Source organism: Excalfactoria chinensis, chromosome 1, assembly GCF_039878825.1.
Source record: "Excalfactoria chinensis isolate bCotChi1 chromosome 1, bCotChi1.hap2, whole genome shotgun sequence".
Taxonomy (NCBI): Eukaryota; Metazoa; Chordata; class Aves; order Galliformes; family Phasianidae; genus Excalfactoria; species Excalfactoria chinensis.
The window spans coordinates 85232368-85248449 of NC_092825.1; the positions used below are offsets into that span (position 1 = coordinate 85232368).

The 16082-nt window shown below is 36.2% G+C and overlaps 1 protein-coding gene across 1 annotated transcript in view; it reads right to left on the reverse strand.

Annotated features, from left to right (window-relative positions):
- The window catches only part of PROS1 (protein S), a 33908-nt gene that overhangs the window by 15545 nt on the left and 2281 nt on the right, over positions 1–16082 (reverse strand). The window contains exons 2-8 of the mRNA XM_072357958.1: positions 13567–13724; positions 12469–12493; positions 12057–12143; positions 8826–8948; positions 8546–8668; positions 6307–6432; positions 9–130 (exon numbers count right to left, since the gene is read on the reverse strand). Coding sequence (XP_072214059.1) covers positions 9–130; positions 6307–6432; positions 8546–8668; positions 8826–8948; positions 12057–12143; positions 12469–12493; positions 13567–13724 — 764 coding nt within the window. The remainder of the gene's footprint in view (positions 1–8; positions 131–6306; positions 6433–8545; positions 8669–8825; positions 8949–12056; positions 12144–12468; positions 12494–13566; positions 13725–16082) is intronic.

A 16082-nucleotide genomic window follows, 5' to 3' on the forward strand; every position in this document is an offset into this window, starting at 1 on the left:
AGTTTTACCTCACAGTTCTTCATGTCCTTGGAGAGCTTGAACCCTTTCTTGCCATCACAGTAGCAGCTATAACTTCCTGGAGAGTTTACACAAAGTTGAGCACAAGTATTTTCAGCACATTCATCAATATCTAGAAGAAATGCAAGCATGAAGCAAGAGTTATTAAGATTTTTCATTGAACAGACTAAAAACAAACGTTAAATTAATGGAATGATAGACGACTCCTCCAGCATAAAACGAATCCAATAGGTGACTACTGCTAAGCTAAATTAATGCTAATGGATATTTCCTATGTAAAATTTTGAATCCAGAATTACTGGGGTGTATTAAACCTTAGGAATCTGTTAAGGGCCTTCCACTCAGAGCTGGGGAAAATCTGGTCTGATTTGTGAGGCAGTAAGAAGTTGCAAGGTGGCCACATTAGCACAAGAGACCTCAATAAATCACTACTGTTATGACAGAAATGCTATTCTGGGTCAGATTTCTTCCTTTTCCTATGAATATAATCAAATTTAGAGTATTACAAGTATGTATGGCAACTATGTGGTAAAGGAACATGCTTTATTCATTTAAAACCAAAATCATTTCAAAGCAAAATATCTGTTAAAATAACATACAACAATCTCCCAAATAACTAAGTTTCAGTTTCATCTATTAGTGCAGACCAATCTGCTTTAAGGTATGAGTAAGCTAAACAAACAAAAGTAACTTCATCTCTTTATGCTATAGGCTGTACACAGTAAAAAGGTTAGAAACCAAAGGCTATGTGAAAGGCCAGTGTAACAGTTACACTGCTATTGCAGAAGCATCTTCTGGGTAAGTGACTCTAATAAGGGTGATCTGCAGCCTCAGATTAAAGAAATTTCAATAGTTAGTTTGAAGCAAGTGGGAATAAGCACTCAAAAAATGTGGTTTATGATTGGTTTTTGTTTGCTTGCTTGCTTGTTTGAATATATATATTCTGTTGTTTGAGGGGAAGAGAAAGGGGAAAAAAAATCTAAGAAAAAAATCCTAAAAAGGTATTGGATAATCTGTTGCCTGGTAGCAAATACACTTAATCTCCTTCCAAACAGGATGCCACATTTCTCAGTTGTTGATGCTACTCTGATTTCTACTTTTGCTGCAGTTAACTGTAAATTTCAAGTTGCTCAAGCATCCAATTGCTTGCAGTTTCTGCATTACTCAAATAGGCAACAATTCATGAAAAGATTGCGTAAACTGACTTTGTTTGGACATTTCCTCTTCCCTTCCCTTTCCTGGAAATCATCACTGCAAGGCGTATGCCCAGGCTTACGCTCCCTTCTACACAATCTTATCAAAAGAAAAAGCTATACTGTTCCTTATGATAGCTAATAGAGCTGGAACTAAAGTTCTGATCAAGATCCAGTTGTATGCTGTGTCTGCTGACACGTGGCTGTGTAAGCTACAGGATTCAAACAGTTTTATTTTGATGGGGTTTGCCTGTCTTGTTTGTCATGTGTAATCCCTTTCTCCTTCTGCTTTCCTCCCATTCTACTCTCAGATCTCCACATGTTTGATGGCCCTGTATAAAAGGCTAGCCTATGTGGTAAGACTTTTTGTGTTCACTCTTTCGGTGGATTGAGGACTCTTTAGTCATTCCTGTTTGCTCTAAAGCAATAGCTCACCTCTGCTGTATCAATCGGAGAATCGCCCCCTCTGTGTAGCAGGCTGATGAAATACAATAGCATAGGTTTTTTCTTCCCACCTCTTTAGAAAGTGTTCTAATGCCATTTGAGCTAGCTTAGCACGTTTAAATATGACTGCATTGCATGATAGAAGCATATCAAGTCTTGTGGACTTGGCTACCAAAAGGCAAAGGATGCAATACAGAAATCTGTTGTTGACACTGCTTTCTTGTTCTGGTGAAAGGTTTGATACATATCAGACAACAGTTCTTAAGATATAACTGGAAGCTGGCAACTACATCCTTGTGTGTTGTTCAAGTTCTAATTGATTGTAGGTGCATAGCTGCAGAAAATGTTGCAAAGGAGACTTCTGCTTCAAATCTCTTCAAATGCCTTAAAAATCCAAAAGCTCAGCTAAGTGAATAAAAGAAGTTGTTAATACAGAAATATAGCACTGGATGTTGCCATGAACTGATCTGACATAGCATTTTGCAGATGCTTTTGTGTTGCACCATCATAACCTGAAATAGTCTTATATAATGACTGTATAAATTCACTTGAGATTATGCCTGAAATTACAGATTTCAGGTAACATTTGCCAGTGTTAAGAATTTTTCATTGCTTGAATTTGAGAAAGCTGTCCTATTAAAATGTGCTACTCTGAAGTACATACATATGTACATACAAACAAACTCCTGTATCTGTAAACTACAAACGTTCTACTCATGGACTGATTCCTATTTCATTCATTTTGGCCTTTGTCACCTGTTGAGTAGGTGAGTAAGATATGAGGGTGGGTTGCAATGGTTAAGAGTTTATTTTGGAGCCTTATTCATACTTATTTCTGCATATGCCTCAAAGAAAATAGTCACAAATTATTCGTGCAGCAGAATTTAGTCACTTGTTAAGAAGTACTTTGCTGATGCAGAACTGAAATTTGACCTTTCCATTTCCTTCATCTACACTTAAGATTGCTTCTCCTTCATTTGGCATATATACTTCTTTCCAGTTGGTAATCATTAAACTATTTATGGTCTTGATGGCTTTTGTCCATCCCAATATCAGCTTGGTAGAAGGGGTTCTACTGTGCAAGTCATTTCCTAAGAATTTCCAGTGACTGGCAATGTCATGTCTATTCAAAACTCAGACAACAAATTCATTGATTACAACATCAAGCTGGTTCTGTTGCTGGTTGTTTTTTCCAATTTTATCAAACATATCAATGAGGCAATGACAAATTCCAAACAGAATTTCTATGTCTATACTATGCAGTACGTAGGAAGAATGCTTTATCTATATTTTCCTATTCTGCTTGCTTTGGAAAAACAAATTTCATTCTTATCATGACTATTTGAGGATCATAAGAGGGAGAGAAATCCACCTAGGCCTGAGCATATGGAGAAGGGAAAAAAAAAACCTATAGCCTGCTTCACAGTGAAGATATAAAACACAAAATTCAGCATCTCCTGAGAGGCATGGAAGTAGAGAGATTCTGAGAAGCAGCTTTTCTCAAGGCCTTCCAGAAGGACATAATTCTGTAGAGACACTTTAGGAGGCATTGTTCCCTGTGGAAAATTCTTTACCCCTTCCAGCATGTGAACACTAGCCAGCACAAAAAACAAAACTATAAGCACTGGCTAGTCAGTAGCAATAGAGTAAATCAGAGTATTGAATTCTCTGAAAGCAGTAGTTCATTTTGAATGCATTCCTCAGACCCAGAGCCTGCAGACAAACATAAGCTTATGAAGCTATTATGAAAGCTTATTGCGCACTGCTTGACAGATGAATTTCTATCATTAAATCAGTTACTCAGAGATTTGCACTATTCTTGGAGAGTGTAAATTTCCACTGCCAAAATGAACGTAATGCTCATGGGTAAGGTCTCCCTCCAGAGAGTATGAAATTAGCAGGACAGTAAGCTTCACGCGTAGTTATGAAAGTCACCTTCTGCATCAGCTGTTCTGGAATCCCTTTATCAGACCAAATAGCAGAATCCCTTCATGCAGAGCTAATTGTCCTGTTATAGAAATGCTGAGTCAGGAGACGATTAGATTTTTTGGAGTTTCTTTTTAATCGCTAGAAAATTATCCTTTACTTCTTCCAAGTCTTATTCAATGTTTTTGTATGCTTGTTCGAGCTATTTCAAGAGCTTCCCACAGATCTGTTCAAATAACACTCCCAGATCATAAAATAGTCATCAGAAGCTCCTCAGACAAACCCATGGATCTGCTGCAGCATCCTCGGTTCATACAGCTGCTTTCATTGAAAGACTGAATAAGTTGCTTTTGCTGAGTTGCTAAGATATAAAATCAGCCACGAAGGAGTTGCAAACCACGTTCTAGAAGAGAGCTGATCTATATACTGCTAGAGAAACATAGTAATTTCCCCAGAGCATGAATGTGGATAAGCAGGTTTTTGTGTGTGTTAAACAATTCATGAGGGAAGGGGAAAGTCTTATTCCTCTCATTCCTTGTCTCAGATTTTCAGAGCAGGTGCTAGGGGGGACTAATATCTGAAAAGCAGAAATACTCTCTCTTTCTTTGATTAACTGGCTCATCCACTTCTTTAGAAGTTCCCCATTTGGAGAAGGAAAAATAATATGAAGATAGGCATGCAAAAAAAATTAGACAGTTCTTTAAAATATGGCTTCAATATGAGATGAGAAAAATATAAATTTGTATCTAAAGTGTTATGACTTGTATTGGAAAAGACTGGATTGTACAGATTTCTTCCTCTGATAGTGTCTTGAAAAAGGTGGGAATGAGGAACTGTAGCAAAATTCTCCTAGGATCTGGTGGAAAAAAAAAATCTATTTCTTGTTATGGTAACAGTCATCACCAATATTATTATGTATAAATGAACTCAAACCTGATTTTTCTAGCAATTGGATTTGACCACCAATATGCAATATGATAGCAAAAAACTAATGCCGTTTAGTCTTTCTGAAAGGCTACCTTTCTGTCTGTCTATGCTATCCTGTCCTTGGACAGCATTTGGTGACTCATCTAATATCATTATAACTATGTCTAAAAGCTTATTATCAGCACTGTGTTCCATACAGGAGTTAAATCTTTGTTGCTTTTATGTTCTCATTTTGTAACCTTCTGGGATTGCTGTATTCAAAAGAAAAATAACACTTGAATTCATATTGATGCAACCCACATATCTGAAGAGAGTGGTGAAAGGAGTGACTGTTAGATAAACTACCACGAGTTCTTTCTCATTCCAGTGCAGGTAGCTCAAAAAGGGGCATAAAACTGTCAGTATCCCATGGTAACTGGATAAACAGCAGATGTCTGAATATGTAATTATTACCTTCATGAAAATCTTTTGTCACAAGAATGCTGCATGGAGCAAAAGATTCATAACCAGCAACAAACTGCTTTTGTGTCTTTTTGAGCAATAAAATAGAGCTAGCATTTGAAATAAAAATCAATCACTGATGTTATATTCTGTATGTGGCAGAAACTTTACCTTCGTAGTAAAACTCTAAAAGCTCATATTCTTCTTTTACAACTGAAATTGAATCTCTGATATGTGTACTGAAAAGAAACTTTAACAGAGTGAAATACATTGTAGGACAAGTATGCAAATACTTTCAATGCTTGAAAAAGTTACTATTTTATGATGGTTTTGAAAGAGTGGCTTCTTGCCATTTTATCAAGTTATCAATAATTTCCAACTTTGTTGTAACTGTTACAGATATTTGTCTTGTGTTTCTTACTTCTATCTTTACACTTCAGAAAAGAGGAAAGTGTCTCTTGATGCAGGCCCTTCTTTTTTCCCCCATGACTCTTTTTCTGGACGTAGAAAAGTATTTTTCATTTTAAATGCTAGGAACTTTATACAGTTGTGATATTCAGCCTAGAATTATCCTAGAGTTTCCAACATACCTACAGATCTCAAGGAGGGATTAGACAGTTGAATTTAGTGTTATATTTCAATGACCCCAGTTAAAAACTCTTTACAGTAGTTTAAATTTAAAGGCATATAAAAAGAGACTCAGTCCCTAGCCAGGAGGGCTAAGTAAACCTAAATAGCCTATTAGATGGGTAATGATATCAGTGCTTTTTGGCACCAATAGATTAAGCTTTGTTTTCATTGTTTTCATTTTTGGTGATTTTCTGCTTATAAATGCTTCTGTCTCAACTGGTAAGAAACTGATGAATAATAAGTACTTTTAATTACTTTCCCTATAACCTCTCTCAAGTTAGAGGTATATATTAAACTGCTGTGGAATATTCCATCCTCACAACTCTAATGGTGTTTAGAAACAGGGTACATGACACCCTAGATTCTAAATGCATTGCTCCAAGTCATCCAGAAGAAACTTTTTAGTTGGTTTGAGATCTTGGACAGAAAGTCCTCTTTACTGTGGGACAGGTAATGTCCCATGAACTGAAAAATCATCTGGCATTACAGCAGGACACACAAGAATATACTGTGATCCTCTAAGACTTCAGAGCAAGTCACTGAAACTGCACAATGACTGCAGTATAGCTCGAACCCTTGAAAACAAGGGTTGAAAAAAACAAGTGAGTCATTACATAGCAATCAGTGTATCATATAAGAGATGCTGGAGATTGTATAGCAGTAGATTAAAAAGTGGAAAGAAGTAGGGGATAGATGAGAGGGAAGGAGGGAGGAAGGGAAGTCTTACCTTCACAATTCTTGGAAGTTGAATTGTACGTGTAGCCTTCTGCACACTCACATTCATATTTTCCCAGGGTATTCTTACAGACTGCTGTCCCGCAGATGTTTGGATGTAATGCACATTCATTTATATCTAGAAATACAAACAAGCTATTAAAAATAACTCACTCTTTTGCATACCATTTTTATTTTCTAACTCTGACCAAAATGGTAAGAATTCAGTAAAGCTGGCAAATCATCTCCTGCTAGTTAGGTTTTCTTTGCTATTATAGCAGTTTATAACTACAGGAGTAACGACTTCCAGAGGTCCCTGAAAGGCATTTCTGTATACTTTCAGTGAAAAATGAATTCTCTGCCTGCCTACCTTTAAAGTCCTCTCATATGTTTAGTGGAAAACAGGAAAAAAAACATGTATCTAGGAATGCAGTAAGAGAAATAGTCTGTGGATTTCCTATAAGCTAAGCTACACCGCATAATAATATCTAGTATTTTATAAAACATCCAGAAAGACAAGAAATAATCCTACCCATTTTTTACATGTCACTATCTTCTTTTAATTGACTATGCTGACAGATGTTCAAGTTGCTCCCTGTCTTTTCATCCCTCAAATCATTTCAGTGTTTATCTTCCGTGTTGCTTCCTATTTTTCACTGTCAATGTGACAACTGGATACAATATGTAGTATAAATCTAACTAAATGTCTTGTAGATAGAAAAAATATCCAATCCCTGGTAGTGTTTTAATTCCCATCTGCATGTGTAAGGCTCATTCTAGTTTTCCCCATGGTTTTGTGGTAGCTGTGGAAATGGCACTGCACTGGGGAGAACCTGCCTGGGAGGATTCAAAACATCTCTGAAGTAACAGCTAAAGGCTACTTTTTGTGAGTTATCTTGTGCACTTTAAATTCCTTGGTGTATAATTTTAAAGTTGGATATAATTAAACACTTGAATCCAGTTTTCAAATGCCCTAACTAGTACTCTGATTAATTTTCCAGTTATTTGCCAATCTGATGGTCTTTGAATGATCAACACCCAGATCTGTACTTACATCACGATTGAAAATAGAGCAGAACTCCAGAAAAAAAAAATCTGAAACTAATAATAATCTTCACTAAGAAATTTTTTTTGAGATTTTTTTCTTTTAGTTGCTTGCTTATTTCACTTTGTCTGTTACCCATTGATTCTAGTGTCAGCTAACTAAAAATAACTTGTTCTTTCTAAGCCAAGCGTTGTGTTGTAATAAAACCTTTGCAAAGAGTCAGTTACATCACTGGTCCAAAAAGTTAAAGTACATTAGGGTTTTTTTAGCTTCAATATATTTTTCAAAAAAAGTACTTTTTCTACAGCATCCCAAGAACTCAGAGATTCTAAGCAGCCAGCTAACTTGTCTTCTCTATTTGGCATAACAGCAAGCTATTTTTTTTTTCCCCTTGGTATTTCCAGAGACATTATTAATTCACAAATATATATAGACTAAAGGAAGCAGCAGTGGCAGATGACACTTAGGTCTGGCCTCTTGAATTATTTAACATTATCTGAGATGGTTGGCATGGTTCAGGAATAAAATATGTGATGTGAAAATGAAATGAGGTAGATTTTTTTTTTAAATTTTTTTATTTTTTTTTTAAATTAAGAAAGATTTGCTAATTATCGTAATATATAGACTTTATCTAGAGCGGAATGAAATGCATAGGTCATGGTCAATAATAAATTGACAACTGGTATATTCATGTATGGGAAAAAAATTACGGTGTGTGAGTGAAAGACAAATCTTTCTCTTCATGTACAGCATTTTCAGATTCATTAATAGTTTATTCTCTAATGAACACACGAACTCCCAAAAGAAGACTGCAAATTTGGAGTGAGTCAACCTAAGCCAGTGTTTGCCAGATAGGATTTCCATGATAACAATGCTAGCTGGTTGCAACACTCTGTGTTTCTGTTTCAACATGCTTAAAGGACGTATGAAACTGGTTAGTGACTAAAACTTTTTTTAAACCTTAGTTGTTTCAACACCTTTGTTCCTTGAACTTGTTCACCAAACAGTTGTACAAATGCTTGCCACACTGTAAGGTAGGAAGCAGGATGAGCAGCCTGGTTGAAGCAGGCCTGCATCTTCCAGTGGTAACGCAAGCTTCTGCTTATTTAGTGCATTTATGGAACTACTTGGTTAAATTATTTCCCCTCTAGTTTATCAACTAATGGATTAATATGTAATGATACTCTCCTTAAGTCTTACTTCCTACCTCTGCAATCTCGTTTATTTGAGTGCATGAAGTAGCCATCCTCACACAAACAACGGTAGCTTCCAGGCAAATTAGAACAGCGTTGGCTACAACCTCCATTGAAATCTTCACATTCATTTATATCTAAAAGAAAGCAAAATAAAAATCTTTGCTCAGGGGAAAACATCCATTGACAACTGTATGCAAGTAGGTATACTTCAAGATCTGATATTATTCAGCACTTGTAGAACCATAACCATGTTCCTAAGAATTAATATTGTAATGAGATTAGAGATTATACCTTCTTCACAATTCTCTCCTTGCCATCCTGGTTTACAGATGCATGTATATCTGGCTTGTCCATCTATGCAGTCCTTATATCCATCTTTATGGCATGGCAGAGGGCTACACTGGTTTGAAATTTCTGCAGGATGAAAACATTAGAAGTTCTTGTTATTTGAGGATATTTCCCTCAAGGATCAGCATAATCTTTTCTTTTGTCTTCTACAAGTACCTTTTACCCCTGATAAAATAGGGAGAGGCTTGATGAACAAGATCAGACATTGATACAAAACTCTTGCTATTAATTCTGTTAAGCCAGAATCTGCAAGTGGAAAAAATCTAAAGGCACCAGTATTCTTCAGCAGACAGAAAACAACGAGAAAACAAGTGATTCACTAAACCACAATAATCCTTGCAGATTGGACCAAAGTCTTGATACTATTTTTTTTATATTAATGACTTATTTAACCTTTTAAAGAATAATGCTTTGTCTCATTATTTTGACACAAATTTCAGTAGAAATTCCAGTTTTCAACAGGTACTTCAGAATAAATCCAAGAGCTCCATTTCTCAGTTCAAGAAACTGTATTGTGTTCATAGAGAGGCTTATACCTCAGTTTGTTTTGGCTGCCTAAGCCCTGCGTGTAGACAGTGTTTAATACCTCACCTGTCACAAATATTAACTTAAATGGAAACAAACAAACAAACAAACAAAAAACCAAAACAAAACAAAAAAAAACCCAAACCAAAACAAAAAACTTGCTGTGATTTTGTGTCAAAGACCTCACTGGATTTCTTTATGTTGAGCTCCACAGAAGAGTAAGTTTAAAGTTCTGTATGAAAGCTTAAAAAAACTGTTAATATATTTGTCAATTAAATTAACTTAATACTTAAATTCTGCTGCAAGCAAATCCCCAAACTCAGAGACCAGCCAAGCTCCAAAACTACACAGCATCTGCAGAATAGCTACCGTATGGCACTTAATATTCATGTTGCAGACCAAAGGACTCCAGTTTCAGGTAAGGTTTACAGAAGAAATTGCAAAGAAGAAATAAATGAAATGGAGCTGATGTATGTCTCTGTCACAGCAATTTCCAAAGGTAACTTGTATACCTATCTACGTTTTTTCTCTTGCTTGCTAATTTCTGCTGTTGTAGCTCAAGGAACAAGTGTGTGAACTAGGCTTGGAACAAGCCAAGCATTATATAAGTGACAGATGTGGAAGGTGACCTTGAAATGTGCAACTGCAGAAAAAAAATGAGTATAAACGTTTCTGAGCAGAAAGTGGTGAAGGCGTGTGAGTGAGTCATCTCAGAGAAGACAGGTTATGTTGTCAGTGCAAAATATACATAGATGGAATAAGGTGAATCAAGTAAATAAATGGGAAGAGAACTGGGGAAGCTAATAAATTAAGTGAACTGGTGGGATATGTTTGAGGAGAAAGACAAGGCAGGATGGATAGGACTCAATTAACAAAGGTTATGGCTGGAGATGAATAACTTGGATGTCATGGAAGGGAAGTAATGTAGCAGGTACTTGCTTCAAAAGCAGGCCTAGCGTTCCTCTTTTCCCAATCTGGGGCTCCTTCTGACCTTCTATTCAGCAAATTCTCCTGAGAAACATGTGTGACAACAACTAAATGTCATAAGATCTACTCAGCCTTCAGTGAAAAGATAGGCGGCAAGAAACATATGCTGGTACCTCTATTCTCTCCCACTTTAAGTCTTGGGTATCCAGAAGACATGCCGTGGTGAGCTGGGTAAGTGTAAATATTGGGATTTTTTAAGTGTTTGTTTTTAAAAGCAGTTAAGTATACAATTATGTGAAATGATGTTTAGGAACTGGAAGCTATTTTTGAATTCTGTTTGCACTGTTATTTTTATTCTTTTATTTCCCATCTTGAGATTCACAGTACTTCCTGTATTGTTCTAAAGTAATTGTTATAATTAATTTTTTTTCTCATTAGGAAAATTGGATTTTTCATTTTGACACTGTCAAAGCAATTTGGATAATTATGTAAATAAACACAAAACTTTTAAAATGAAAAAATGCTGGATATTCAGTATTGTAAGATGCATGGGTCAATGAAAATACATTTTAAAAAAAGATAGTCTTAATGGGAATTAACTATCCTGCTTTCTCAGCAGTATCTCTTTCTCAGAAATGCTCTGCATTAAATTCTTTTGAACAGTCAGGCCTTTGAAACACTTGCAGAAGTTATGTTAGCTTTCTTAACTTGTCCTTTTTCCTGTTGACTGACCAACAGTAACACGTTTTTCTTCAATATTGTGAATCCAAATAGAGGAATACAATAACAACAAGTTAACTAGTTGTTTTCAATGGGTAATACAGAAACACTGTGCTTTCACACAGTTCTGCTAATTTCTTTCCTCACAGAACCTCTAATGAGTGAGGAAGTGTGACATGAATGGGAGTACATTTTAGTTTGTGACAGCAGGCACGTCGGCTAAGTGATCTGGAAAATATGTTCATCCATGACCACATATAGTGTCATTATTAAAGATATTTTTCACCTTATTTTACTTTCAGTCATAAAAACAGGAAGAGACGCTTAAGAATAAGAAAATTTCTTTGATGTATCTAGGCTGTAAAAGTTTAAGTTTAGAGAGATATTGCTACAATGACGAGTAGGGAATGAGCTACAGATGTTTCCTGTGAATTTACAAGAAAACATACAGTTCTCACTGGAATTATGAACGTGTGGGCATAAAAAACTACATATTTGAGCAGCATCATAAACTCTTTATTTTGTGGCCTTTTTATATCTTCTAGCTCAGGTTTGAATTTTTCAGTTGGTGGTATTACACCCTTCATGAAGGGCTACAGCGTAACCATGGCCCAAACAAAGAGTACATGGCACAAAGGCAGGTAGTCTCTGCTCAATTCACCCAAAAGGATCTGCTTGAAGGGCAGTCAAGTATAGTTACTAAAGATATGGCAGAGTACTGAGGCCACACTAGGGATCATTGGCAAACTGGCATGGCACACACTTCTATGCATCTGAAAAAAGTCTGTCTTCCACTCTGCAGTTTGTTTCTTTTCTGCTATGTTCTATAAAAATTAAAAACAGTCACTTAGTCTGCAAATGCTCTCACCTAAATTTCTTGTCAGTTTCTTTTCCCAGATAATTGTTTGCTGGAGTTAAATAGAGGTTTGTGCATTTTTCTGCCAAGAACAACTGTTTTCTGGACACGCACGCGTGTGTGTGTGTTCAAGTGTGTGCACTTACCATTGACACATGCCCTCAGGTCAGCGGGAGAATCTGGAGTAACTGCAGAAACCCTGAAAACTCCTGCTCTATAGGAGGCAAGGCAGCCTGTGAATACAAATGCACACATAGGATACAAGCACTCATTTAGACTGAAATTACAACAGCATATGCATGGCATCTTTAAAGACTCTCTTCTCACAGTATGAATTAAAAAACTTGTCTGGGCATATTCAGGACAGATGATCACAGACCAACTCTCCTAGTGCCTTAGTGCTGGGATCTAAGCACATCAAACTGCCAAGAAGCTACTATGCATTATAATCAGCATGGAAATCTTTTAGTGCTGTGGGCAAAATAACAAAACTAGCATTATCCAAATAGGAAGGGTAGTGAATGACACAGCAGAGTTGCTCAAGTTTCTTGTACTTACTTAAATACTTGGGATAAAAATACTCCTGCACAAAGAAAAGAAAAAGAAAGGGTAAGAAAAACTGAAGGTAGACAGCAAAATACACTGAATACGTTCTAAAATATATTTGTCTTATTAACTATAAAAGAAGAAAAAAAAGAAAATCATTTGGATTCTTAATGATACATATAAAACTTGCCATATATTCTGTAAGATAGATTATTTCATAACACAGGACTCAGTGGAGAGAAAATTAAGGCTCTGCACCGAATTTGACAATCTTGAAGTGAAGGCAATGGAAGTGAATTGGATGTGATAACAAATTGGAGGTCAAAATGAAAATCTGAATAATTTCTCTTAGGATGGGAGGATCTTGCCTGATATTATTAGTGGAGACGGAGAAGCCTCCTTTTTTATCTTCAGGTGAAGAAGGGAAATTAAAAAATAAAAAATAAAAACAAAACAAAACAAAAAAAGCTGAGGTTTATATTAAAGTGAAGTCTTGTTAAAATAATTTTTTTAATACACAACTGACTGCTGAAATTATTTTTTTTACTTAAATATTAACAAACAGTATCTCCAAATATATGCAGTGTTATCAAAGACAGAACATAGAAGTAATACATTGCTTGCAAAACAAGAATTCAATTTAAGCACATATATTTTGTACATAATAGACCCTTTACAGGATGAAGCTGAATACAGTATTCCTAATGCTAAATACTGTGCAGCAGGAATGGGCTGAGGAACAGTTATCTCCACTAGGAAAAAAGATCATAGTAATATGTTCAGTCCCTTCATTAAAAGAGTTGCACTGCCGTGCATTCTCTGTGTAAAATTTTAATTGAAGCTAACAGGCTTTCCCCACATGGAATGCTCGCAGACAACTGTAGTCTAAAACTGGTGATCCATATCTGAAATCAAAATAATATCTACTCAACTATTCTCTTTGCTTATATGTCGTTTAGTATTAATTGGTTCTAGACGCAGGAGACTTTCAGCCTTGGTCTGCAAGGTTTTGGTATTTTTTTTACACTTCACTGTGTGAATTCTATGTAGTTCCAGAATCCCAGTGCAAAGAACTACTATTTATCTCACAGATATTCATCACACACTTACAGTTTCAGGATTATTTTCAAAGATTTCTCTGGCTTCTTCCTTGTTGCATAATTCTTCAACACACTCTCTTTCTAAATTTCCCTTTTTACTTTCTTCCATAAAAGAATTTGCTCGACGTTTCCTCGCCAGGAACTCAGAGGCATACTGGTGGGATAAAACTTGGTAGAAACAAAAGAGCTCTGTTATTTATTTTTAACTACTGAAACATGAGACAAATATGAGACTCTCTTACAAAAGTCTGAGTTAAGTGATTACTCATGAAGTGGCTGTTTCCTATGTATAGGCACGAACATTTCAGGAATCTGTTCTTGGTACATGCTCTAGCTGTTTCTGACCAAAAAAACTGCAAAGTCACAACAAAAAGCTCATGCAATGCTGTGCCTGAAGAATAATTTGAATGTTATATTCACTCTTTCCTTTCTTTTTTTAACTATGATGTTGTAAAGGAGATATGTGACTGATAAATGAAAAAATGCTCTCAAACCTTTTCTATTACCTGCTTCCTTCACCTAGAGTATTCTGATCCTATATATGTGATCAGAGATGTGTCTTACAGAAATCAAGCTACCTGTTACATGTAATTAACACAAAGTCATTTTGGTTTTTCAGAACTACAAAGAATATGACAAAGTAAAAGATAATGACATCCCAAAAAATATCAAGGCCAACAACCTGAAACTACATCCACATTTGACACAGGTAAAATAGAGTCCTACTTAACTTTTGTATTTCAAATTGATCATGTTGTGAGTCATTCCTAATCTTCACATATCTTATTACTGCCGTTTTATTGACACTTAGACAACTGGTGAAGAAATGTGTTCTGAAACCATATTAGAATATAAATATATCCATTTGGGGAAAGAGGCTACATTAGCCTGCCTCGTTGATTTTATTTTTGGACATACCTTGTGATTAAGAGAAAAATGGATGAGCATAATAGGAAGAACTCCAGCTCACAGGGTTAAAGAATATGGCTGGCAGATGCAAACTAGACAGTATGGCACTTCCCTTCTTTTTCTGGCTTTTACAAGTAACCTGTCTGACTAGCATAACTATGAGAGGGTCATGGTACCTACTGTGCAAATGAGATACAGTGTACTTAAACATCACTAGTCTGTGAAGATCAATTTAAGCATAGTCAGTTCAGTGGTGTTTATGAGCTTGTAGTACCTCAAACCCAGGGTACCTTTATAAGACATGCCAGCAGCTGTCAGGGAATAGCCTCCCAAAGCACTGAGAGGAAAAACCTAAAAGGCCTTTTAAGAAGAACAGCTAATGATGTACAAAACTTGAAGGCAGAATGGCTTTCAAGTGACTGATGTAACTTAAAACCATAGCACCCCAAACACAAAGCTCTCAATCAAGAGATGACAAACACAGCTGAAGCACTATGAAGCGCTTCAAGATGAACAGTGACCTGATGAAACCTTTCTGTTACAGCATCCTAAAAGTATCTGATGCAGAATAAGACTATAGCTTCAAGATTTCTTTGGTGTATTTGATAAGAGTAATCCTTAAGGTAAGGCAATAGGTAAGATTTTCTGAAAAGGCAGATCTACTACAGCAAAACTCTAAAGCTTAGAAGCACATCAGGAATGCAAGGAAGAGAGGACAGTTTGTGCCCTGTCCTGAGTATTTGAGTACACATCAGTCTGGTTTTGGAGGATTCATTTCTTCTTACATACACGATCTATGGGTTAATCTCAATGGAGACTGGAAAGATCTCTGTAAGGTGAAGACTGATCCACAACAGTAATATAGCCAGGATTTCAGCACAAAGCTCTACTGGAATGTCTTGAGAAGCACAAAACTCATATATATGATTATGCTGATAGAAAGGAGTGTTCATTGGTGTATGCTACCATGAAAAACTAAGTACATGTGCAAGCAGAAAAAACTCTTGCCAATTTTGTTTATGGTTAGCACCAGTTTAAGCTTCCTGATACAGCTTTGGGGAAGAGGCTTCTGTGGTGAAGATGAGGCCTAATTCAAAGCTGACTTTAAATGTTCTTGTTTTGACCATCATTCTCATTTCAACACACTTTTTCAATAAATAATGTGCAACAGAATTCCAAGTAAGTACAGTGTTTTGGAGGATACTAGACCTAACACTACCTGCTTTGAATACAGTGGGGTAGTGGAAATGAGCATATTCTACAATATAGCCTCCATGTATACTTCTTTAAGCTTCTGAGTTTAAATGAGATGTCTTATTGCAAATTGCACATGTACAGACTTAGTAGTATATTTACTTAACTGTTTTTTCCTCACAAGGATCAGGACAGAACTTCTATTAGGGAAAGAAAAAAAAATCCTCCCTGCTGTTGCTGCCAGTTTGATTACAGGAAACTCCAGTGAACTCCTGACCCTGCCAAACCAATAGTTAACCCTTAAGAAACTCGGTGTATTTTATTTAAATATCACTGAAGCCTCTTGGAAATCCTGGCTTCAGTTTCAATCAACAGGCTCTGCACAGACACAGTGTAGTGTCTAGTTACCAAACGCATGTTTAA